The following is a 26,749-nucleotide window of genomic DNA, read 5'->3' as shown; positions in this document are numbered from 1 at the left end:
CTTTCCCCTAAAATGAGGAAAATTGGCTTCTACGTCATTAAAATTTTTGCCTTTCTCTGGATTAACATTGCAGACTAAACTGAATGGATATGTGTCTTTTTTCAGCCTTATGTACTATCTGAATTATTCCTTGTTCAGAATCTGAAGAAGTTTGTCCATGTAAGTGTGTAAAATTTCCTGAAATGAGTAAACAAATGATAATTTACTCAGTTTTGGTTGATCATATTTTTTATGCTCACCTAAAAATTTGTCAGCAGTACATATACTCATAAATAGGCATCTGTCTGTTGTATGTAATGCAATCCGTGGGAGGGAAAGACAAGAGATTCCTCTGCTGATCGCAATTATGACAACCTATGATTATTTCAATATTTAAATGCAAGTCTTGAGAATGTTAATAACTCGCCATCATCAACGATTGGGGCTTGTTTTAGCCATCTAATTTTCTGCTTAAAAGAACCATTAGAGACTTAGCAGATCTCTGCATATACAACCCTAAGCAATATAAAATTCCAAAACCATTGGGACACTGTGTAAAATGTAAGTAAATGTACAATGATTTGAAAATCTCATCTGACAATATTTTTTTCACAGTAGAACATAGAACACATATCAGGGGTGGTGGGGGGGGGTGAAGAAGGGAAACATCGCTCCATTTCATTTAAAAAAATAACTCATTAAGAAATTGATGGCAGCAACACATCTCACAAAATGTGGGGCAGGGGTAACAAGAGCTTGGAAAAGTGGACTAATGAAATACAGCTGGAGGGTCAACTTTCTACTAAATCACATGACTGTGACCATCTTTGTTTCTAAGAGACTCTGCTTCTCTAACATGCTCTTTCTATCCAGAGGTTCACCAATCTGCGAAAACCTGCATCTAAAATTTGTGGGACGATTTTAGAAAAATGTTCCTCTAAATAAAAATGCGAAGATTTTAAATATCCCACCATCTACAGTACGTATCATCATCAAAAGACTCAGAGAATCTGGGGATATTAATGTGCACAAGGGTCATGCCAATGGTCAACATTGGATGCTCAAGATCCACAGGCCCTCATGTGGTACTGTATTAAAAACTGGCATGATTCTGTAATACAAGTCACTGCATGAGCTCAGAAATACTTCCAGTAATTGTCTGTGAACACAGTTTACCGTGGAAGCCACAAATGCAAGTTAAAGCTGTATTATGCAAAGAAAAAAACATACCAACACAATCCAGAAATGCCGGCATCTTCTCTGGGCTAAAGCTCATTTACAATAGACTGAGGCAAGATGAAAACTGTTCTGTGGTCAGATTAAAAAGAAAAGTGAAATTCTTTTTGGAGACAAGGGACGCCATGTCCTGCGGACTCAAGAGGAGAGGGACCATCCAGCTTGTTATCAGTGCACAGCTCTGCATCTCTGATAGTATGGGGTTGCATTAGTGTCTATGGCATGGGCAGCTTATACATTCTGAAAGGCACTATCAATGCTGAGTGGTATATAGAGGTTTAGAACACCACATGCTTCCACCCAGACCTCTCTTTCAGGGAATATCTTGTATACTTAAGCAAGCCCATGCTAAACCACAAATTGCATCCATCAGAACAGCATGGCTTCCAGAAGAGGAGTCCCGGGGCTGAACCAGCCGCCTGCAGTCCAGACCTTTCACCGATCGAAAACATTTGGGGCATTATGGAATAAAAATTCCAGCAGAGACTACCGAAAAATTTGGAGCAGCTAGAATCCTACATCAGACAAGAATAGGACAATATTCCTCTTCCAAAACTCCAGTAAATTGTCTCCTCATTTCCCAGAAGAAGGAATGCAACACAATGGTAGGCATGGCCCTGTTCCAACTTTTGTCAGTTGTGTTGCCGCCATCAATTTCTAAATGTTAGTTTTCCATTTCATTTAGAAAAATTCTCTCCCTTCCCCTCTGATGTGTTTTATTGAGAATAAAATATGGTTAGATGAGATTTCCAAATCATTGCATTCTTTTTCCTTTACATTTACTTAGATTTTACAGTGTCCCAACTTTTTTGGCATTGAGGTTGCAGACGGGAAGCTTGTGAACACTTGGTGCAGTCTTCCTGTACAAGTTCCCACAGTGTGCTCCTGAATACATACTATAAATTAAATGAAAAGAAGGTTATGATAGGTTAAGTACACTGCATTTTTTCAGACTCTGTAGGCAGACTTCATGCTGGGAGGATAATTTACCTAGCATGAACCTACTGGTCTAATTCTAGCTGAGGTGGAGAGATGGGGTGGGGTGGGAGGAAATCGTGAGAGCTTCAAGACATCATGGATTCCGCTCTGAACAGAGGTCACAGTGAGGACACCTTTGTTTACAAACCCAGGGAAGCCCACTAACCCCTCCCCCTTCTTCCTCTTGGGATTCCCTCTTCGCTTCTTGACAGATTCTGTGACATCACCTGTCAGCTAAGAATAGAAAATCCAGCCAGCCACATGTCAGCAAAGATGGATGGGGTTGTGGTAGCAGCTTACTAATTATGGCCAGCATCTCAGCTGCGCTGAGAATGGAAGCTTTCTTCCCCCGTCTCTGAAGCTTTTCTCTCAGTGAAATGCGCTTTGCTGAGTGGCCTGCAGCTGCCAGAGGCTAATAGCATCCACACAAAGCGCAGGTTCAGGGGAGGTGAGCAGAGAACTGGCCAGCACGGAGGGTGCACACTGCCAACAAAACACACACATGGGATATTGGACTGCTCAACAGACTGAAGTGTCCCGCTCGTCCATACTAACTTGAGGGAGAAAAGTGCTTAGAACCCACTGTGTGCAATATAGAAGGTGGGGTCACTGGTATCAGTGGAGCCTTTCAACACGTCCCTATGAGGCTCCAATAACTATATATGCGTGCGTGAGTAGAACAAGAAAAAAATTATATGGTAAATATAATTTCTTCCTTTTTGGGATCTGAAGCAGACGAAGACTCTTATAATTGCTTATGTCAAGTGGGTGAGCAGCAATATGTGCAAGCTAGAGCAGATTTGTCCAGATTACATTTTTAACCCCAAAATGTAAGCATTGCAAGTCCAATAAAGGTAGTTACTGGAATGCAGCGCATCACAAACATCTGCGTCCTCCGAATCTGTGGGAAATATTGATACTGAGCTGCAGAAGGATCCAATGCTGCTTTGTGCCACTACATTCTTTAGTTAAGTGGATGCAGTCAGGCTCGGACTGGCCCACAGGGAAGCAGGTGCATCCCCCGGAAGGCCCTGGACAAGAGAGGGCACTCAACTTTCCCACCCATTTTCACTTCATACAGATTGGCTGAGAACCTGTGTGCTGCCTATCTAACCTATACTTCTATATATGAAACTAGCTAGTTTAAAACATAGAGGACATGTAGGCGCACTTGTAGACTAAGATCGTTCCATCCTACCTCCTAGCCCCCTTTTCTTGACACCACTGTGAGGGCCCCCAACGCAAACATTTTGCAGCTTCATTCCACAGTCTGCGGCCTGGTGCAGCCTCAGCACATTTTTCTGATTCACAGAGCTGAGGAGGCTGCTAATCCAAGACAAGAGGCAGGCAGCAGACCGAGGGCCGCCAGAACATGGTCAGAGGCGAGGGACAAGTAGCAGGCTACTACTGAATGTGTGTCCCCCTATTTACTAGGAGATTAAAATACATTCATTTTTACATTCTCGTCATCCCTTACCCGTTCATAGGGTACTATAACTTTCAGCATGCTTTAACAGCTACAGACCCCCAGGGCCACAAGAAACCTTCTTAAAGTTGGGATCAGACGCAAACCACGCTGACATTCAGTTTTAGTGCAGCTTGGTACAGTTTTCAAATCCATTTAGATTTGTGGGCAAAAGTGCGACTCATCTGCAAGACTGCACAGAAATTAAAAGCAGTTTTGCAAAACTAATGTTTTGGTATAAAATGCGCGACAGTGCACTTGTGGCCATGCCATAGCCGCTATGTGATCTCAACCTTTACAGGATAAGCCACGAATGCCACACCTGGAATCATCACCTATCAGGTCCCCATTCTAAATTTACAAATGCAGCCACCTTTCCACTGATTTGTGAAGAGATTGCAGGAGCTGGGAATTTGCACAGTGGGCCCCCAGAATGAATTCTACTGGCAAGCCACGGGCACCACAGGCCAACACCGGATACAACACAATATGGCTTCAAGAGGACAACTGGACCCAAAACAGAGTAGGATGTCTTACAAGTTTGGATGCACGGACGGTCACCTACGGCACTTCCAAAGGCAGCAATATGGTGACCTACCAAAACTGGTGCAAATGAATTACTGTACTGCCAAAGAAAAAAGCTCCACCTATCAGATTTTAGCACTCATATTTTAAAAGCCCTTTAGGAAAAGAATGAAGAAATCTGACTACTTGCTATGGGCCAGTCCTCCACAGTTTCTTTGCACTAGTTTTCATAAATGCTCCCCAATATGTAGACCATAATTTGATAGGAATTCAGGACCCTAGAATACACAAACATGTACCATACAAGATTGTGTGGATCCCGGCCCATGGATTGACTTGTATAGAAAATACTGGCAATTCTAAGCAAGTCTTGTGCTCTACTAGTAGAATTCCTTTACTTTATCATTATGGGATATAGGTGGCTAATAAATATGATTATTGTCTACTGGAAGTAGATTGGCGTACATGTATAAGAATCTATGGATGAGATGCAAGTAAGCAAACTGCCCCATCCCTCCTGGGACCAACTGGACCCAAAACTGCCCCATCCCTCCTGGAACCTCAAGGACTGAATTGTAACAGTGCAGAACTTTGGACGCCCAGAGGGCCCGTTTACTGTAAGCCAGGGGTGTTAAATTCATTTTCACCGAGAGCCACATCAGCCTTATAGCTGCCTTCAAAAGGACTGATTGTAATTTTAAAGCTATATAGTAAGAGCTCGTTCACAGAATGTATTTGTGCAGCGTATTATGCACACAATTTTTTGGCACGTAATACACAGGGAATAGAAGTCTAGTGATCTCGTATATCTGGATTTCTGTAAAGCATTTGACACCGTGCCGCATAATAGGCTGATATATAAAATGAGACAGTTCGGTCTGGGTGAAAACGTGTGTATCTGGGTAAAGAACTGGCTCGGAGATACAAAAAGGTAGATTAACCTTACCGGTATTCCTGTTTTCAGGGAGACTCCATGACAGCACCCAGCTAAGAATTATCTCCCCCTGATAGGACAGGAAGCATACCGAGAAGTTTAAAGGCTCCCCCCCCCCTTCCTACCTTCCTCAGTAACAAAACCTGTCAGGGGTAGGACTGTATACCTAAAGTAAACCTATCCTCCCTATCGTAAACCTATCCTCCCTATCCTGAAGACTTTAAATAACCTATAGAGAAGGAAAAGGAACGAAAATTCTTTGAACGGGGAGCAATATACGGGTGCTGTCGTGGAGACTTCCTGAAAACAGGGTTACCGGTAAGGCTAATCTACCTTTCCCCATAGTCTCCACGCAGCACTCAGCTGAGAAATACCAGAGAAACATATTTCCTGCACCCAGGACCTTACGTCCGAAGGCTAAGTCCTCGTTTGCCCGAACATCTAACCTATAATGTTGGATAAACATGTGTGGATTTTTCCACACCGCGCCCTGCATATTTGGTCCAGGGAAGCGGAAGCATGCTCTACCCAAGAAGACGCCATTGATCTTGTGGAATGAGCCCTAAGATTCATTGGAACTGGTTTATTTGATACTTGATAAGCCTGAGATGGCTGCATGGATCCACCTGCCTATCGAGCTCTTTGTTGGTTTTTTGCCCCTATTGCTTCCCTGAAACTGCAAAAACAAAATTGTGTCCTTTCTCCACTGATTAGTGGAGGAAATATACTGTAATACTACCCTTCTGACATCCAGCCAATTATATGTCCGTTCTTTACTATTTTTTGAGTTATTACAAAACGACAGAATAATTATTTCCTGCGATCTGTGGAAAAAAGAAATTACCTTAGGGAAGAACAAGGGGTCTAATTGGAACACTATCTCGCCCGTGTCCCAAAAAAAGGGAGCTGAACCAATAAAGCCTACAACTCGCTGTTGTGACGGCTATCAAGAACACGTTCTTCCAAGTTAGATATTTAATGGGGATGTCGTCTATCGGTTCAAATGGATGCCCTGACATCACTGACAGGACCAGGTTCAGATCCCAGGGGGGAACTGAAGTGGGGATTTTAGGCCTTAAACGGTCGGCCGCTCTCAGAAACCTTGTGATCCAGCTGACTTCTAATAGTCTAGCGTCTAAGTGCTGCGATCTGTACTTTAAGGGTATTGGGTGAAAGCCCCAAGTCTAATCCGTCCTGCAAAAAAAAACTAAATCGTATCAGTATCTGGTGATGAGGCTACAAAATGTCTAGCTTTGCACCAGGAAAAAAATAGTTTCCATAGCTTGGAATAAATCCTATTAGCGGTCTGCTTTCTACTGGCTAATAAGGTGTCTACTACCTTAAGGGAAAACCCCTTGTTTAAGAGGAGGGATTTTTCAGTAACCAGGCTACTAGATACAAAGTTTACACTTTTTGATAAGATAGGGGCCCCTGGGTTAGCAGGTCCCTGTGGGGTGGAAGGAATATTGGCTCGCTGACACTCAAGCTCCTTAGCAGAGAAAACCAGCTTCTCTTGGACCACAGGGGCGCTACCAGGATTAAGGTGCATATTTTGTGCTGGAAATTCTGTAGAACCCTGGGAATTAGAGAAAATGGTGGGAAGGCGTAAATTAGACCTTGCTGGTCCTGCGGGTTGAGAGAAAAAAAATCCTCTACCTTCCGATTTTTTCTTGTCGCGAATAAATCTATCCTGGAGACTTCCCATATAAAATTCAACCCCTGAAATACTTCCTGAGAGAGTGGGACCACTCCCCAGTGTCCAACCTCTGGTGACTTTAGGACATCTGCTGCCGTATTTTGGACCCCTTTCAGGTGCGTCGCTGAAATTGACTGGACATGTTTTTCTGCCCAATGGAAAATTGTTTGTGCTATACTCTGTAATAGCATCTGACCAGTTCCTCCTTGATGCCGTATGAATGCTACGGCTGTAACATTGTCCGACAGGACTCTCAGATTTTTTTCCCCTGAATCAACCTCCTGGATATCTGAAGAGTCTTCCATACTGCTAAGAGTTCCCTGGCATTTGAGGAATATCGCCTTATCTCTTGAGACCAAGCTCCCTGAAAATAGGTTTCTCCTACTTGAGCACCCCAGCTTAGAAGGCTGGCGGACGTTCTGATTAATGTTATCGGGTCTGGGACCCACTCTACTCCCTCTTGATAAATTGGTTTCTGATAACCACCAAAGAAGAGAGCTTTTTGCGATGTTTGTCAATATGACCTTTTTGTCTAAGGAGAGCTGTTTTCCGTCCCAAACTGTTAGTACAAATTTTTGGAGGACCCTGGAGTGATGTTGAGCCCATGCTACCGCTGGGATGCAGGCGGTCAGTCTGCCCAAAAGGGACATTGCTGCCCTGATGGTACAAGACCTCTTTGATAGGAAATGAGAGATCCAAACGCAAAGATCCCATATCTGAGAAGTGGGGAGAAAGGAGCTTTGAAGTACTGAATCGAACATGATCCCGAAAAGCCTCTTTTGTTGGCCTGGTTCCGCATCAGATTTTTCCCAATTTATTACCCACCCCAAATGTTGGAGTAGCTGTGTGGTGGTCGCGACGTGGGACAATAGAAGCTCTTTGTTGTCTGCAACTGTAAGAGTGTCGTCCAAATAGGGTATGATCGTGATCGATCTTTCCCTTAGTATGGACGCAACCTCTGCCATAATTTTTGTAAAGATCCAAGGTGCTGCCGAGATTCCGAAGGGGAGGCATCTGTACTGAAAATATCACTCCTTGCCCTCTATACATACTGCGAGCCTCAGATACTTCTGGGCCTCTGGATGGATGGGTACATGGAAATAAGCGTCTTTTAGATCTATGGTTGCTAAAAAAAAGCACCTTTTCTGATCAATTTTACCGCTGACCTTACTGTCTCCATACTGAACCTTCTGTATCTTACAAATTTGTTCAGTGGTTTTAGGTTCACTACAAGTCTGGAATCCCCCCCCCCCCCTTTTTTTTTTACCAAAAAAAGGTGTGAATAATGTCCCCTCCCTGTTGATTTGGGGGTACGGGTACTATGGCCCGGAAATTTTTTACCCCTTGAAGTAAGGGGATCATCTCAGCAGCTGGGCCTCTGGTAGCTCAAAAGACCTGTGGGGGCTGAGAGGTCGATTCTAGGTGGCGGCCTACTCTTTAGATCTATGAAATCCAGGTATTCCTGCTTAACCTGTTCTATCTTTCCGCAAAGGCTTGCAACCTTGCCCCCACTGGAATGGCGTCATTGTTTACGCCCCTGGAAATCTGGCTGAGAGTGATTGAGAAAGTTCCTCCCTTTCCCTCCTTTCGGGTAGCTCCAACGACCAGCCTTCCCCCTTGCCCCTATAACTGTCCTGCTGTCTGGGGCCTCAGAAAAAGGTTCTGAATTTCTTTGATTTATCCTCTGGAAAAGCCCCCTTTTTATCAGAGGCCTTTTCCAGAATTCTGTCCAGGTCAGGACCAAAGGAATTGTCCATGGAAGGGCAGTGAACATAATTTTTCTTTAGAAGTAGAGTCCCCGGACTAAGACTTCAGCATTAGTACACGTCTGGTGGAATTAGACAGAGCCGCAGATCTGACAGCTAACCTGTCTCAGCAGCAGAGTCGGCTAAAAACTCGGCTGCCATCTTTAGGATAGGTAACAAGCTCAGAATCAGCTCTCTTGGAGTTTTATTTTTGGCGTGCACTTCCAACTGCCCCAGCCAAACATGCAGAGTTCTTGCTACACAAGTGGCTGCCACGCCAGGCCTGAGAAGCCCTGCGGCTGCCTCCCAAGTCCTTATCAGGAGGCTCTCAGCCTTGAGATCCATATGATGCTTGAGGAAAGCCGCATCCTCAGAAGGGTACAGAAGCATTTTTTTCTACCTTTGCGACCTGGACATCAACCTTTGGAATAGTATCCCAGTTGGAACAAAAATCCTCAGAAAAGGGGTAGCGTCATTTAATGCCCCTATATCTACCACCTGAATCTGGTCTCTTCCATTCCCTCCAGATCATCTTTGGAATATTTTTATGAACTGAAAAGGTGGGCCCTTGTCACTCCCCCAGACTCCCAAAAACCTTGTCCTGGATTGATCTTGGCTCTCTAGGTTCCTCTATATCCAAAGTACCCCGGATGGCTCTGATTAATTCTCCCAAGTCTTCTGGGCTTAATAGCAACTTTTTATATTCTTCCTTATAAGAGAAATCAATAAATGTCCCCTTAAAACCCTCCTTGGAGAAAGTCACGCTCTCCGAATCGGAGTCCTTTTCTTCGCTACGGGGTCTTCTGCAAGCTCTGGGGGTAGAGGGAGGAGTCGCGCTCTGAAAAGCTAACGCCGAGCGGACCTTGTCCCTTACTAACATCTTTAAATCATTCATGAAGCCCACTGACTCCTGTTTTACTAGCTGGGCTATACATATTTTACACAAAATCGTATAATAATCCTGCAATAAACTCCTCCAGCAGGAAACGCATTTTTAGGTTTGCCTTTAACAGACGCTACTGCAGATTTATACACCTGCCAAAATAAACATACGGCAGTAAATCTCTGTGCTGAAAAACCCACTTGGATCTGAGGTGCGCACTGGCTACTACAACACTGGAGGTACCAGCCTGTACAAGGTTCTCAGGTCCTGGAGCACTCATCTTAGCAAGGGAGCGCTGAAGGTTCTCTCAGTGCAGCAAACACACACACTGCCTGAGTCTGGCACCATTTCCTGGCGTTTTAGCGGCTCCTTATTTGAATTTACCGCCCAAAGACCTCCAGGCTCCGCCACCAGACCTGTCACATGACCAGAAAGCTCTCCCTCCCCGCCCTTCCTCCCCTGATAGAAGGACTGCACAATATTAGATCAATATTTGCAGATGATAAAGACCACTAATACAACGGAGGACAATGTGTGGCTACAAAAAGGACCTAGATAAGTACTAGTGGATTGTAGATTTAACTGGAGCAACCAATGCCAGTCATCTGCTGCAAAAGCAAATATAGTTTTGGGGTGCATAAAAAAAGGGCATAGGGGCGATGGACGAGAACATTATTCTTTCACTATATAAGGCACTTATCAGGCCTCACATGGAATACTGTGTACAGTTCTGGACAACGGTGCTCAGGAAAGATGTTGCAGTGCTTGAGGGGTTCAAAGAAGGGCAGCTAAATTAATAAATGGAATGAGAGGACTGGAATACCCAGAGAGGCTGTCAAAATTAGGATTATTCACAATGCAAAAAAGACGGCTAAAGGGCAATCAAATAACTATGTAAAAATACATTAGGTGACAATACAAGGATCTCTCCCATGATCTGTTTATACCCAGGACTGCGTCTGTAACAAGAGGGCATCCGCTACGTCTAGAACAAAGCAGGTTTCATCACCAACACAGAAGGGGGTTCTTTACTGTAAGAGCAGCGAGACTGTGGAACTCTCTGCCTAGGACATGGTGATGGCAAAATCCATTGAGGAGTTTAAGAGGGGACTAGATGTCTTTCTAGAGCACTATACTACAGGATACAGACATTAGGTGACCAGCGGGGTAATTGTTCCGGGTCTTATATTTAGGTAGGAACTATCAAAGGTTGATCCAGGGATTATTCTGACTGCCATTTTGGAGTCGGGAAGGAATTTTTTCCGCGTATGGGCTAATTGGCTTTTTTTGCCTTCCTCTGGATCAACAAGGGGGTTGAAACAGGCTGAACTAGATGGACACTGTCTTCATTCAGCCTAACCTACTATGTTACGCATCGCAACAGGCCATTGAGCTGAATGGGCTGGTGCAAATATGCAGTATTTATGCACAAATTCAATGGACCTGTTTGCATTCTTTTTGTGTGTGTGTGCAAATACGCAGTGTATTTGCCCACATAACACACCATAGTGCCTGGAAAAACATGGGGGTAAGCGATTTTCAATCGCACAAATATGCATCTTATATGCACAACCAAAATGCACTTATGTCCGTGTGAATAAGCCCTAATTGTGAATAAGCCCTAATAGTGACCCCCCCCCCCTTCCTCCCTCAGAGTGGCCCTGGTAGTAATAATAAATGACCTCCATAGTAATAAGTGATCCCCATAGTGACCCCAGTAGTAACAGTGACACCCCCTCCCCCCCATATTGATCCCAGTTTTAATAGTGATCTTCATTGTGACCCCAGTATTGATAGTGTCCACCATAGTAGCCACAGTAGTAATAGTTCCCTAAAGCCACTTGCCCGGACTGCAGCTCCAGCCTGGTGGCAGCTGCTGCTAGTCCTATGGCCCCTGACTTTGGCATCTGCAATGCATACAGGACGACGGGGGTGGTGGGGGAAATAGGTCAGCAGTCACAGACTGCACTGCCGCCCCTGGACCTGAGGTGCAGGCGGGGTGAGTAGAATGCCCGTTATGATTTGCTGCATGGCCAGCGGGCCATATAAAATAAGGTGGTGGGCCGGATTCAGAATACTTGTATGCAGTTAAGTGTTCCCTCCATTTACAGTTCTTGACTTACATTGTTTATTTACATACAACATTAATTTACATTGCTACAAAAATAAATCCATCATCCTACTCCGGCAGAGAAGGAATAACTCCGCTTTATGTCACACAAGGGCCATGAAAAATTATAGTCATTTTGAAAAAAATACAAAATCCCAAATATTCTGGCAATAGTAGTACAATATCTTCCATCTCCTTTCGCTGCCCTAGTGAATTGTGAATAGATTATCTCAATATAGCAGCGGTGTGCCTATAGAGAGCGTCCACAATAGTAGCGCTCGGCACGTGTGGCCTCATTTTCAATCTCCACAATGACTAAAGAATTAACATGTAGACCTAAAAGGCCATGTATTTTCAAGAGAATAACGGTCTTTAATTCACCAGAAACACTAACGCCACACGAAGCAAATGCAAGAGGTTTTATTTCATTGTTTTCACACATGTACACTGATCACATGCCAATCTATAGTTAACCTTTTCACTGCCAATAAGCTATATAATACAGAGGGCCGAAAAGTCTTTAGACACTTTTTTTTGGTACATTTTTTTATGTTGTGGCATTGTGCAAATTAAAAAAAATTGTTTTTCCTCATCATTCTGCACTCAGTGTTCCATAATGACAAAGTGAGAACGGAACGTTACAAATCTTTATACAAAATCTAGCATTTTGCATTGACTTAAGTATTCATACGCTTTGGTATGACACTTGAAATTTAGCTCTGGGCGCCTCCCATTTCCCTTGATCATCTTTGAGATGATTCTGCACTTTGATTGGAGTCACTGGTGAGAAATTTAGTTGATTGGGCCTAATTTTAAAGGACAACCCCCCTCCCCCCACCGTTCCCTGTCTATATATGGTCTCACAGCTCACGATGCATATCAGAGCCAACAGCAAGCCATAAAGAGGAAAGAACTGCCTGCAGAGCTCAGAGACTGGATTGTGTGGAGGCACAGATCTGGAGAAGGCAACAAGAACATTTTTGCTGCACTGAAAGTTCCCAAGAGCCCAGCGGCCACCATTATTCTTAAAAGTAAGAAGTTTGGAACAACTAGGACTCTTCCTAGAGCTGCCAACTTACCAAACTAAGTCATTTGGGGTGAAGGGCCAGGGTAAGAGAGGTGACCAAGAACTCAAAGTTCACTATGGCTGAGCCTCAAACATCCTGTGTGCAGATAGGAGAAACGTCCAGAAGGTCAACCGTCACTGCAGCACTCCATTAATCTGGGCTTTATGGTGGAGGGACCACAAAGAAGCTGAGCCTTAGTAAGACACATGAAAGCTGCCTGGAGTTTACCAAAAAGCACCTAAAGGACCCTCAGACTGAGAAACAAGATTCTATGGTCTGATGAAAGCAAGTTTGAACATTTTGGTCGCATTTCTAAGTGTTATGCCTGTAGAAGACACTGCTCATCAGCTGTCCAATACCATCCCTACGATGAAGCATGATGGTGGCAGCATCATGTTGTAAGGGTGTTTTTTTAGCAACTGGGACAGGGAGACCGGTATGGGTTAATGGAAAGCTGAAATTAGCAAAGTACAGAGATATTCTTTGTGGTCCCTTGTCTCTCGATCAGGTTTTCACTGATCGACTGGGCAGAAGGTCCACCTTCCGACAAGACAATGACCCTAAGACCTCAGCCAACTCAACACAGGTGTGGCTGAGGGACAACTCTGTGAATGTCTTTGAGTAGGTCAGCTAGAGCCCTGACTTGTACTCAATTGAACATCTCTTGAGAGACCTGATAATGGTTGTCCATTGACGGCCCCCATCCAACGTGACAGAGCTTAAGAGGATCTGAACAGAAGAATGGCAGAAAATCCACAAACCCAGGTGGGCAAACCTGACATCATAACCAGGATAACTGGAGGCTGGTATTACTACAGCATGTGTCCACATTGCCATTTACTGTGTGTCTACATAAGGTTTTTAATAAACAACCAGTCAAGAAACAATGAAACAAGAACTTCTTTTTATTTTCTTGCTGTTTGACTGGTTCTTTATTAAAAACCTTACGTGGTCACATGCTAAATGGCAATGTAGACACATGCTGTAGTAATACCCTGGAGGCTATAATCACTGCCACAAGATGTTTCAACTGAGTACCTACTGTAGGGTGTGAATCTTTAGGTCAGTGCAAAACATCTAAAAACTTTTTAGAAATTTACAAAGATTTGTAACGTTCTGTTCTCACATGGTCTTTATGAAGTACTGAATGCAGAACGATAGGGAAGAAGCTTAATATTTAGCTTTTTAATTTGCACAATGACACAAAATAAAGACTTATGTAATGATTTTAAATGCTTGCTGCTGCTAGAATATAAGAAACAAGATCATTTAAAGTTTAGAATTTTAGCTTTAAATTGATGCCAATATTCTATGTGCAGCAAAGGTTTGGAGTAGCATGAAAACTAATTCACTGGACTTGTGTCTGCGTAAAGAAGGGCTGGGAAGGGGATGCGGTAAGTGACATCAGGAAGAAAGAGGTCTCTCCTCATGCAAGGCTTACATTAAACCCCAGAGGTGATACAGGGTAATTCTTTATATTCTTCATATATGCAGTCTGTCTCTTTACTAGTAAAGGGGTGAAAGGAGATGAGCAGTTTCCATTATCATTCATTGCATTTGATCAAAGTAAATTTTCTATGCAAAGAGTAGGGTTTCTGGACATGTGGTTACAGCAACTAGGTTGGACAGCCATGTTTAATAGTTCCTCTCACCTTAGATTTGGAGGAACTCCAACAAATAGTATTTGTGCAAGGTAGGGGTGGGGGGTGTCAGAAGGCATTGAATATAAAAGGTTTCTGATTTTTTACACTTTGGGCTGGAAATACACTACAGCTCACTACTTTTAAACCTCCACCCAGATCATGGATTCTTCGGAAATGAACAAAAGAAGATAGTTTATGATTGAATATGAATTAAAGGGGTTGTCCCGCGGCAGCAAGTGGGTCTATACACTTCTGTATGGCCATAATAATGCACTTTGTAATGTACATTGTGCATTAATTATGAGCCATACAGAAGTTATAAAAAGTTTTATACTTACCTGCTCCGCTGCTGGCGTCCTCGTCTCCATGGTGCCGACTAATTTTCGCCCTCCGATGGCCAAATTAGCCGCGCTTGCGCAGTCCGGGTCTTCTCCTGTTCTCTATGGGGCTCCGTGTAGCTCCGCCCCGTCACGTGCCGATTCCAGCCAATCAGGAGGCTGGAATCGGCAATGGACCGCACAGAAGCCCTGCGGTCCACGGAGACAGAGGATCCCAGCGGCCATCTTCAGCAGGTAAGTATGAAGACGCCGGACCGCCGGGATTCAGGTAAGCGCTGTGCGGGTTGTTTTTTTAACCCCTGCATCGGGGTTGTCTCGCGCCGAACGGGGGGGGGGGGGGTTAAAAAAAAAAAACCCGTTTCGGCGCGGGACAACCCCTTTAACTTAGGCAAATAAATACGGTGATCTCTGCTGAGAGTGGATACTTTAATTACAGAAAACTTTAAGGAAATCAATGTTCAATTCATTTGCAAACATTGTGTGGATACAATCATGTTTATTTGGCCTATTTGTGGTGCTTTTGGAATTCTTGAGCTGTTGTGTAGATCTTAAAGGGATTCAATCACCAAGTTCAGCTAGAAGCAGCGTAAAGCAGGGACGGGTATGCTCATTACCCATGTATAGGTTTTATTCTGAAACACTGTGGCACTTTGGAATAAAACACACAAACTTGAAACTCAACTCTGAGTCAAACTTCACAGAAGTGGGTTACATTGGCCTCTCCTTGACCATACCATGCAGAGTGACAGCTTTCTTTCTTCTAGTGGGCGGGGAGAGGCCAGCGCAGCCCGCCTCCATAAATCGGAGCTCAGCTCCAAAGTCAAGCTTTGAAGTGTGTTTATTTTAAAACATCACAGCATTTCACAATGAGCATACCCGTTGGTTTGGGCAGCATGAACAGGGTGACAGAATACCTTTAAGAATTTTTTATTCAACTCAAAACCCTTATACTATCTATTGTACTAAGGAGGATTGTGTATCGGCTACCTACATACAGAAGCCATGCTGGAGGAATGAAACACCATACTTCCAAGTGTGATAGGCATTTTGAAAAAATACCATAGACTTCAACAAAAAAATCCTTCAAATTGCTCACAAATACTATAGATATGGTTTGTGGTTACACACACTAAATGGAAAGGAAGGATTCAATATAAGTTTCCAACCTTAATTTGTTCTTTTCTCAAATTTTGTAGACAACTTATAAAAAAAAATGAACAACAGTTTTTAGTGACAAATTGGAAAAACATATATGATAAAGATTATAAGTGATACAATTCTAGTGCCCATAATACTAATATGACAACATTTACAGAATTTACTAGGACCTACAAAATGCTAATTCTGATAATCTACACAAGCAGATTTAAGGTGGTCATGGACTCTGTTCTTATGATAACGACATTCTTCAGCTGGTCTAGAAATATACTGAATCCTGACTGGTAGCCCTGATTCCAGACAACTGTTTTAGCTACTGTATTTCCAAATCAGATGGTGTCTTGTAATATATAAAATTTCAGAAAGGAGTCAATTTAGTTTAATATATCAATGGAAATCAAAAACTGCATGGCATGCTTAACCCTTTAAAAACCAAACGCTATAAATTTACGGCGCTTGGTTTTAACTTTAATCCAATAGCAAAATTACGGCACAGGATTAAAGCTCCTGCTAATGCATTCAAGCTACATAGCGCTGATAGAGCTCTATACAGTGCAGGAGAAAGCGGAAGTGTTACTGCTGCTATTTGACCCGGCAATCACATAACTGACAGATTACCCTTGTCACAAGGGAGCTACAGGTCTTAGCAGACCCAGATCATCTCTGTTAGTGACTACTGTCACTACAGGGGGATTTTTTCCCCTGTAACTGGGGCTCCTATGGATGCCAACAAAAACAGTTGCCATATGTACCCTGAAATCCAAAACTATACAAATTATATATCAAAACGTCCGAAACATAACGAGGAACCAATTTCTCTTGTATATTTATGCTAAAATAAAGTAATTTAAAAAATAAAATACAATTTAAAAAAATATATATTTTTTTTTTTACCCACCAATAAAACTAAAAAAACGAGGAAAAAAAGTCAGTGAAAAACAGTTACAAAAGAATAGCCCTAATATGTCATGGGAAAATTGCAGCAAAAATAATTTTAGTAGCTGAAGAAAAAAATAGGGCAGTAAAACCAGCACATGGGTAAAATCCCTAAAAGGTGTCTGGTCCGTAAGGGGTTAATGAATGTTTTATTAGGGTGCTGCTTTAAACACCAATGGTCTTAGGAGATATTCACACACGGCATGTTTGTTGCAGAGATTTCCGCGCCTGTTCATCTGAAGGAAGTATGCCGAAGTCCAAGCACACACTGCAGAAAAATCCCCATTCAGATTAGTGGAATGGAGTTTTCAATTTCAGAGATTACTACAGTGAGAGTCTGTCACATATAAACATAAGGGCCATTTACAAAGGACGCTTAGTGCAAAAAATGTGTTCAAAAGAACAAATTTGGTCAATTATCGTTACGACAAAATGCAAAAAAACAAGAGTTAACTATTCGTTCACTTTTCGTTATTGCTGTCACTCGGCATAAAAAACATTGCTGGATTGCAGGATCCTCGCAGTCTGCACAGTTGTAGACATATTTTGGCCACAGAAATATATGGTAGATTTGCACACAAACAAAATTGCATTGATTTCATGTGTAAACATGCAGCGAATTCGCAGGTTTCCTGAGTATTTATGATTGATTGATTTATTGATTTCAATGGGCTTCTACAGAGCATAATACAGGACATGCAGTGTAATTTTTCACGCAATCACACATTGCGTGAAAGAATAATCTCATGTTAACCCCTTAGTGACAGAGTTTTTCGCTTTTTCCTCCTCCCTTTTAAAAAATCGTAGCTCCTTTATTTATCCATCGACGTCGCTGTATGAGGGCTTGTTTTTTGTGGGACGAGTTGTATTTTTTAATGGTACTATTTATTGTACCAGATAACGTACTGAAAAACTTAAAAAAAAATCTAAGTGGGAAGAAGTGGAAAAAAACCCGACATTCCACCATATTTCGGTGCATCCTGTTTCTGCGGCGCACAAACTGCAACAAAAATGACCCAATAACTATATTCTATGGGTCAGTATGATTACTAGGATAGTAAACTTTTCTTTTGCTGTACTACTTGTATTTTTTCAATTTTTTAAAATTATTTTCAGTGTTCATTTTCTGCACACAATAACTTTATTTTTCTGTCGACATAGTTGAGTGAGGGCTCATTTTGTGCGATATGTCCTGTCGTTTCCATTGGTACCATTTTTGCATACAATTGACTTTTTGATCGCTTTTTATTACATTTTTTCTCTGAGATAGGGTGACCAAAAAAGTGCATATCTGGCGTTCTTTATTTTTTTTCGGACCACATTCACCGTGCGGGGAATATAATGCATTACTTTGATGGATCGGACGCAGCGATACCAAACATGTATTTTTGGTTTATTATTTAGATTTTTTTTATTGCAAATATGGCAAAAAGGGGTTCCTTTTGAACCATTACTTTTTTTTTTTTTTAATTAGTAAAACTTTTTTGCTCTTATTTTTACACTTTCTTTTAGTCCTCCTAGAGGACTACAACCAGCGATGCTTTGATCGCTCCTGCAGTATGATGTAACGCTATAGCATTGCGTCATACTGCTTTTTGACAGGCAATCTATCAAGCCATCCCACGGGGATGGCTTGATAGGCAGTCTGCGAAGGCAGCCTTGGGGCCTTTCAGAAGGCCCCCGGCTGCCATGACACCTGCACGGCTCCCCTGAGCTCACCACGGGGGGTGGGGGTGGGGCGTACGGGACCCTTGAACATCGTTCAGGGCATTTAAAGGGTTAATACCCGCGAACGGTCGCATGGCCGATTGCGGCTATTGCCCGCAGGTGTCAGCTGTAATAAACAGCTGATGCCCGCGCTGTATGGAGGGAGATAGCGGCACTATCTCCCTCCATACACGTCCTGCAAAGGCAGGACATAAAAACACTATGGGGCCGTCACTAAGCGGTTAATGAACCCATTGAAATCAATGGGTTCTATTCACTGCGTATTATGTGCGCAAAAATTGGTCGTGACAGAATTGTTCTAATTCCCCAGCGTCCTTGGGTATGATCCTAAACAGCAGCAATTAGAGCCGAGAGTCTGAAAACAGGAATAAAACCTTTTGACTAGAACACAGCTGTATAACTGGATCTGGCAAAGAGATAGACCATCAATAGTAGATGCCGCTCAGGACTACTGTTGATCAGCTATTCAGCAGGCCACTACTCTCGAACACAAAGCTCATTCCTGCCGGAAGCAGACAGCGGTATTCTTGGATCTTGACACCACCGGAAGCTAGGGGTGTGACAGCCATTTAATGCAGGGACGCCCCTGTCACACCCCTAGCTCCTGATTGGCTGTTAGCTAAAGGTCCTTGAAGGTCCTAACAGCGTCTGCAGTGAGTGTAGCCTGTGCTGAATGGTTAGGGTGAGGGGTGGTTTATGCAGTTAGGCGTACATTATTAGTTCTACATGCTTCCATGTTACGGCATGTGGGGTGACAGTGACCACATCCAGACCTCCACACCTGCTGAAGTTCCAGGAAAGCACCGAACTCTGGTGGAGGACGGGTCAGCAAATGAAGTCCGACACTGTGGAGCAGCAAAGCACTGGAAAGACTGCCCCCAGACCCACAGGATGAGGGGTGCACACAGCGGACGGGGGCACGGTGGTACACAGGGGCACAGGAGAAGGGGGAACAGTCAGCATATCGGAGGCTGCACAGGAGAAGGGGGACACTAAGGAAGGAGGGGGCACAGGAGATGTACTGACAGCCAATCGGGAGCTATGGATGTGACAGGGGCGTTCCTCCATTGTAAGGCTGTCACACCCCTAGCTTCCTGGTGGCGTCAAGATACAATACTACCGCAGACCGCTCCATTCTCACTACAGTGGCCCAGTGTGGTGTTGCAGTTCAAACTTCCTTTGAAATGAATGGGACCCTGACTGGCAGACCCCTCACTAATCTTGCAGATAGGCCATCAATAGTTCATAACTGGACAACCAATTTAATAGCTGGGAAACTTTTTCAAGGGGAATGTTCTTTTGAAGGAGTTAGCAGAGTTGTTTAAACACTCAGACAAGTGGAGAAATGTGAGAAAATAATACAAGAAACATTACTTTCCAGTTAATTTCCACCATTCTGGTCCTCCCTGCTGGTCTTTGCTAAAATGGCTATAGCAGTGATGCGAGAGTACACCCCTGTAACAATTGCAGCCAATCACTGGTTTTAGCAGTCTTGTGCTGGATACTACTGAAGTCAGTGATTGGCTGCAGTAGTCACGTGGGTACAGTAACCCATCTCCACCGCATTAATGTACACAAAGACAGCCAAGCAGGACTGGAGCGGCGGCACTGCACCGACCCAACATCGCTTATTACTTTCTCACATTATCTCCCTTTGAACATGTTTAATACAGAATAAAGCAGTTATTGAGGTATGTTTCATAATTTAATAAAACTGGTCATAAAAACCTACAGCACTAGAGACTAGGCAACAGTCATTCACGACACCTCCAGGCTCGTTATGTGTATGAAGCACAAATGTTCACACTTGTTCACTTACTGAATTTCAGAAACTCCAACACAATATATAAAATCCAAATGAAGGAAAGCAAAGAAAAAAAATGTGTCCACACTTGGCAGATCACCGCTGCTGAACTATAATGTATTACAGAAGTCGTTGGAAGTAGATCGTCAGTGTAATGCCATCCACTTACCAGGAGATGGGGGCTGAATCTTAGGCTGCTTCTTGGACTCTCCAGGGTTGAAGATTTCGGGAGGAGGCTCCTCCCCTCTTTCTATCTTGCATTCAAAGGCAAACAGGTACTGTATATACTGCTTCTTCAGAGAGCTGGCAGCGCTGCTAGAAGTGCCAACATTCAGGTTTGTTGACAGCTCTCGCCACTTCTTGTTTTTATTAACCTAAAATAAAAGGATATGTTTGTTGTTTAGTAAATTATTTCCCATTCAGGAGTAAGAGGGAGAAAACCTGCACTTTATTCTTTTTCTTTACCATCCTAGGTTTTTTTTTAATGTGTCTCTTAACTAACGCTCATTACTCCCACTCAGCAATGCAAAGCCGCTACTTGCAGTTATAAAGCCATTAAAGAACCTGCTGATAGCAACATAAAAGGCGTTGGAGGCTTCTGCACCACATCCCATAATGCAGAGATCATTTCAGAAGGGATCTGCGGCAGAGCTGACAATTTGAATCCAGCCAAAGCACTAGAGCATGCGCAAACTCACACACTCTTGTTTCAATTAGAAAAGGACTTGCTGCTAAGAACTCATTTAAAAACCAATAAAAATAACAGCAACTGTGTTATTTCACAATTTAGTGTAATTGTGGGAGCTGTAAATGTAGAATGAATACATGCTCATTTCCTACAGGCTCCAAAGAGGATGAGCGGTGCCAGGCACCAGTGATAACGCCATACGCCTAGAGAGCACAACGCTCCAATTGTAATTAAGGGGTTACAGTCACAGGAAGACCGGCTTTTCTAAGATTTTATTGTCTGTTTTGTAACTGTGTTTTTTTTTTAATCAGCATTTTGAATACATTAACAATGTAACCTGACTTACAGTTTCATCAGTGCAACATGACGCTGTGTGTGCCAGAACAAGGGGTTAAACACCAACACCCCACAACGAGATTCTGTAAAGATACTTTATTTTATATATTACACAGGCTCATTCTACCCCTACAACATAGAACTGTGTTACCATTTCTGAGATTTGGGGTTCGTCTGTTCACTTGTAGGCCGCATATACCTGTCGGTGATTACTTGGGCACACAGCTGCAATGCCTGCACAATTTCCTTGACGTATTAGCATTTTTTCCAACTTTCAAAGTATGAAAACAGGACAATACCTGTGAGGTGTGTAGCAACACCTTTTTCTACATCAAGCCATGCCTCTAGCCCTATCCAACTCTGCCTAGCCCCTTTTGTGCCCGACAAACAGTAATACTGCCCTTTTGTGTGGAATTAATAATGCCACCTCATAGTAATAATGCCCCTCTAGTGTCCTTTCAGCATACCCCAAACACTGACGATGCTTAAAGTCTACCACAGTAAGGATGCCCCCTTAGTACCTCTTACAGAAAACGCTCCTTTAGCAGTAAAATGCTGCCTTAGTGTACCTACCACAGTATGACGCCGCCTCAGTGCTCCCCACACACATACCTCATTAGTGCCCTCACCACATAATGATGCCTCTTAGTGTTCCCAGTGATGTCCCTGACAGTAAATATTTCCCCTCAGTGCCCTTACTGATGTCCCCCCATACAGTACGAGCTTCCCTCATGATAGTGATGCCCATCAACATAGAAAAAATGCCCTAGTTATACCCATTATACAATATACTTTCTTAGTGTCCCCACACAAAGTGCCCCCAAGTGATGCCCTTTTTGTACCCCCCACACGCTATGTTGTCTCCTTTGTGACTCCCCTTTTTGCCATTATAATAAGGCTGGTTTATGTCATGCCAAATTCATGTCTGTCAAATTCCCCACCTTCCTCCCTAATAATGGTCCTGAAAGGTAAAACAATACAGCGTGCATTGGGAAAAAAATTTTATTTTACTATTAAACCATTATAGAATATGCCATGACTGCCCAATCTGTCATTTACAGTAGTCGTATTCAACATCAACGGAGAGGTAGGTCCACTTGCATGTGGTAATGTACATTGAAATCCTGACACTTGCCATAGCTCCCACAGACTCCAATGATGGGGCTAGAACACAAACATGCCAACTGAGGGGTCAAATGGCCGGAATTGACCTTATTGCCAATTCTAGCTGTTCGAGCAGTAGATCCGTTGTATAGTGCATCTGGCACCACCAGGGATTGTGTAGGCACAGCTTATGAGGCTGCACCATCACTGCAATGCATGGCGGTACACAGGAAAAACTCACAATCAATGATGTACTATTATGTCATGGGCAGGGAGGGGTTAAGAAAGAAATGCAATCTATGGCTCCCCAGCCGAGAGGAGAGCTACAACTGTCAAGCAGTCCTGAATGTCTATAGCTCTAAGGACATGCTGAGAGTTGTAGTTTCTGAACACATGGAAAGACAGGGTAAGACTAACATGAAATGGAAATAAAATATGAATGTGCATTTGATGTTTGTTTTACCTAATATTCAGTGGATTGAACTGGATTGGACAATTGTTTTCTACTCGACAGCAACCTTCTCTCCTGCCCTCGGTCCTGGCAGAACAACTGTCTGTGTGATCCCACCACCAAGCTCTGCAGCTGAAGTCCAGGATGTGAGTAGGCACCAGAGACATACTATGGCAGCGTGGCATGTCCAAGGAGTGGCAAGCGGCAGGAGACTGAAAATTCATAAGATTTAAGGACCACGAATGATCATGTTCAGGAGGTGGGACCAGTGAAGGTAGGCGACTAGCCCTTTTGTGACAGACTGACGGTCTAGTGTGCACCGCCTCAGGATGGCGAAAAGTGGGTGACTGCTGTTATCTTATGCAAAGCGAAACCCACAGACTGGGTTGGAGGCCCACTGGGGATTCACCAGCTCCCCGATGGGCCAGTTCAAGTCTGCATATAGGTGCTGGGGCACATGACACCACTATGGGCAGTATACTTCCCATGCAATGTGAGGTTTATGGTCATCATATTCAGTCTTACATTGTGATTCATCTGATTGTCATCAATTGTGTTTCTTAATTAAAATGGTTACTAACATTTTTCATTAGGGATTCTGTCCTTTGTCGATGCCTCATTTTGCACCTTCTTGAACACACTGATACAACTCACATATACTATTGATAGATGATCATCACTGGTCGAAATCTCTACAGAACAAGTCTTCAAGCTCCGCCGCAGCTTCTAGACAGGCAAAACACATGGGTCTGCTTTACACAGTTTGAGAGAGGTTTAGCCAATGTGTTACATGAGGTAATGTTTGGACTACGTTCACACCACATTTTTGATGTATATTCATTGAATGTGCCAGGAAACCTTCCTACAGATATACTGAATGTGTGCATAGACTTTAATGGGCCAACATGTGCCAAAGTCTGCGCCAGCGTAGCTACCCACATTGGTTTAACAATTCTCTCTAATAAAATAGATTATCTAAGACAATATGACTTTGTGAGGGGCAGTTTGGATGAGAAGGCGTAATTCCCTATTGCCGGAGGAGAAAGCTCATTTATGTATACATATTTACTTCTATCTATATGCCCCTTTTACATTAGTAAAGCACTAACGTCAAGCAGTTTGCTTCTATTATGCAATGAACGGAAGAGAAATGACTGTTCTTGCAAGTGCAGGTTACAGTGATAATATAAAAGCTGTACAGCTACACCTACCATGCTGTAAAAACATTATTTAGTCTACGTATACCAAGTACATTACATATTGTGCGTTAGCAAAGTGCCGCCGTTCAGCATAACTTTAGTGCTGAAGAGTCATGCAGGTTCCTGCTATGAGCAACAAAGAACGAAGGAAAACTACGTAAGGTGAAAAATTTTAAAAGCACACTTGCAAAGCAAATGTCCTCAAAAGGCATACATGACGTTCGTATACACATCTTACCTGCGCTAACCCTCCAATCTCCTTAACGCAGAAGTATAGTCTAACCAAATCCAGGGGCTTTCTTCCAACTGCAGGCAAGGTTGCAACTGGTGTTCCTCTCTCCTCCATGAAGGTCAAGTAGCGGTCTACCCACATCTTCCGCTCTGGCTCACTTCCCATCTCATACAGTTTTGTGATCTTTTCTCCAGTTGAAGTAGAAGAGTTGGTTTTCTGTATTTTATTGGAAGAGGGCAAGAACATTGCAAATCACCAAATCTTAATATACACAGTCAAGCAACACAGATATTCCATACCTGTATGTATTCAGAAGTGATTGTTACTAGTAATGGCACATATATTTACATAGGATGACTGAAAACATTAGAAAATGTAAGTGTTTTTTTTCTCCACTCACGAACTAGCATCAAACATGTCAATGATGAAACAAACATCTACTGAACATGTCTTGAACCCTCTATAATAGGGAAACATAACAGGCAAAGTGAATTATCCTAGGCAAACTGTACTGCAATGAGCAAAGAATGGTCACGTGCTCATTAGAAGCTCCTGTCTCATTTCACTTGCTGTTCTCCTATAACATATGGAAATATGAAACAAGTTCCTTCGTCCATTCTTTGTCGTGGATCGTTCTTTTTAAAGAACATCATAGTCACAAAATAGCTTTAAGCAAGTAATAGCAGACAAAATAACATATGGACGCTACATAAGTTAGGGCCAGTTTCCATTAGCATTTGGGCTCGTTATAACTTTGTTTCTCTGTTCTGTTTGTGGCGCAGAAAAACAGAAATAAAACGGAATTAAATGGCTATGTTCTCTCCATTGATTTTTATGATCTTTCAAAAAACGTAATGCTTTCCACTTGCTTCCATTCTGTTTTTCTAAAGTGAACAAGCAGTGCTGCAGACCGCCTTATCTGTGCCATTAAAAGAAAAAAAAGAAGAAAACGGAACCATTACACTTGAAAAAAAGAGGTGATGCAGCATCTGCATGTATATTCTGAATAATAATGTTACCCTAGGGCTGGGGCCACACAGGGCGGATTTGCTGGGGAAATTCTGCCTGCGGACGCTAATCCTAGGGTTTAGCCAGCCATGTGGACGAGATTTGTCAAAAATCTCATCCACATGGAACGGCCAATCGGTCGCCGCAAAGCCGTCAGAAGCCAGGGCTACAGCGCGGATTTCACGGCTGCAGCATGTCTATTTTTTTTTTCCGTTCCGGCCTTGCTCCTCTCTATGGGAGCACTGGCCACAACGGAACAGCATGCGGCCAAGCCGTTCCAAAATCCATGGCTAAGTGGTTTACAAAAAACGATTATGGATATTAATCCAAGTCAGCTTGGAGTTGGTGATCCGTGTAAATAGGCAACCAACGCCTCTGTGATGAGTATCTAGAGCTTACTGTGGAGGGACATCATTCCATCTAAAAACACAAACCCAGCCATTTCCCATAGTAACCTGATCAAATAATAGTCAGATTTCAACTCTCACTATGTAGGCAAACAAACATTCTCAAATGAAAACAAGCAATTGAATGGTTGCTATAGCCTAGACCACTGCAGAAGTCCATAGCTTTCTTTAGGAATTCTTTTCTTGTTGATTGTTTCTTTAACCCTTTGACCATTTTTGGCTGCAAATTTTCTTTTCTTTGGTTTAGTGCTACTTAAGTTACAATCTTACTTTTTTTCTTTTTTAAATTAGACGAAGTCTGGTCAAATTGGCTAATTAACACTTAAAACACAGCTTGAAACGTCTAAAAAAATATATAAAATATTTTAGATTCTTCCAAGTAGCCGCACCTTGCCTGAGCAGGTTTACACCCTTTTAGCATAGTCTTTACCAAGTGCGTATCTTCAAGCAGCACTTCTTTTAAATTTTTCTGTAACCAATTTAACCCAAAACAACATGACTAAGGTTGGTAAAGCACAAATGTTGCCTATAGCACTTCAGATATCCAATATCATCAGGTCACCAATTGGAATGCATCAAGTTCCTTTTGCCCATGAATTTTCTGGATGCTGTTGCATAATCTAAAAAAAGCGACATCATTCAAGATTTACACCTTTATAAATCATTTTAACTCTAACAATATGTGCAACTTTCCAACCCAACCTGGGTCTTTGCTAAGCCATAGATTCAAGTCAAGTCTGTGTGGAGTTGAGTTCATCTGAAGCAACTCTGTCATTCTATTTTGCAAAATATATCTTGCAGAGTCATACAGTTGGCATGTTATCAAGTGATTACATGAAAGCTGTGGTAGCCATGCTAGTTAATGAAGTCTTCCATTAAAGTAGATGGTGCAGTTTAACCTGTAAATCACTTCCACATCAGTACATCTGCTGTCCTATACATCATGTTGGAAATCTTATGAAGATATGATGCTTGGAAGCAAAAATTTCACATTTTGACTCATTACACACAAAAAAAAAAGATTTCTAATTGTCGGAGATATCTACTGCCTGTGTTCTGAAGCCCAAGAAAGTCTCCTCCTCTTATTTATCTCCTTAAG

The 26,749-nt window shown here is 42.8% G+C and overlaps 1 protein-coding gene across 12 annotated transcripts in view; it reads right to left on the bottom strand.

Annotated features, from left to right (window-relative positions):
- Positions 1-26,749, bottom strand: part of ARID1B (AT-rich interaction domain 1B) — a 490,608-nt gene that overhangs the window by 53,225 nt on the left and 410,634 nt on the right. For all 12 annotated transcript variants that reach the window (XM_066596068.1, XM_066596069.1, XM_066596077.1 and 9 more), the window contains 2 exons: positions 24,242-24,451; positions 20,395-20,599 (listed from right to left, as the gene is read on the bottom strand). In XM_066596068.1, coding sequence (XP_066452165.1) covers positions 20,395-20,599; positions 24,242-24,451 — 415 coding nt within the window. The remainder of the gene's footprint in view (positions 1-20,394; positions 20,600-24,241; positions 24,452-26,749) is intronic.

The sequence above is a fragment of the Eleutherodactylus coqui genome, chromosome 3 (assembly GCF_035609145.1).
Source record: "Eleutherodactylus coqui strain aEleCoq1 chromosome 3, aEleCoq1.hap1, whole genome shotgun sequence".
NCBI lineage: Eukaryota > Metazoa > Chordata > Amphibia > Anura > Eleutherodactylidae > Eleutherodactylus > Eleutherodactylus coqui.
The sequence above is the reverse complement of the archived record's forward strand: the minus strand, read 5'-3'. Positions and strand labels throughout refer to the sequence as shown.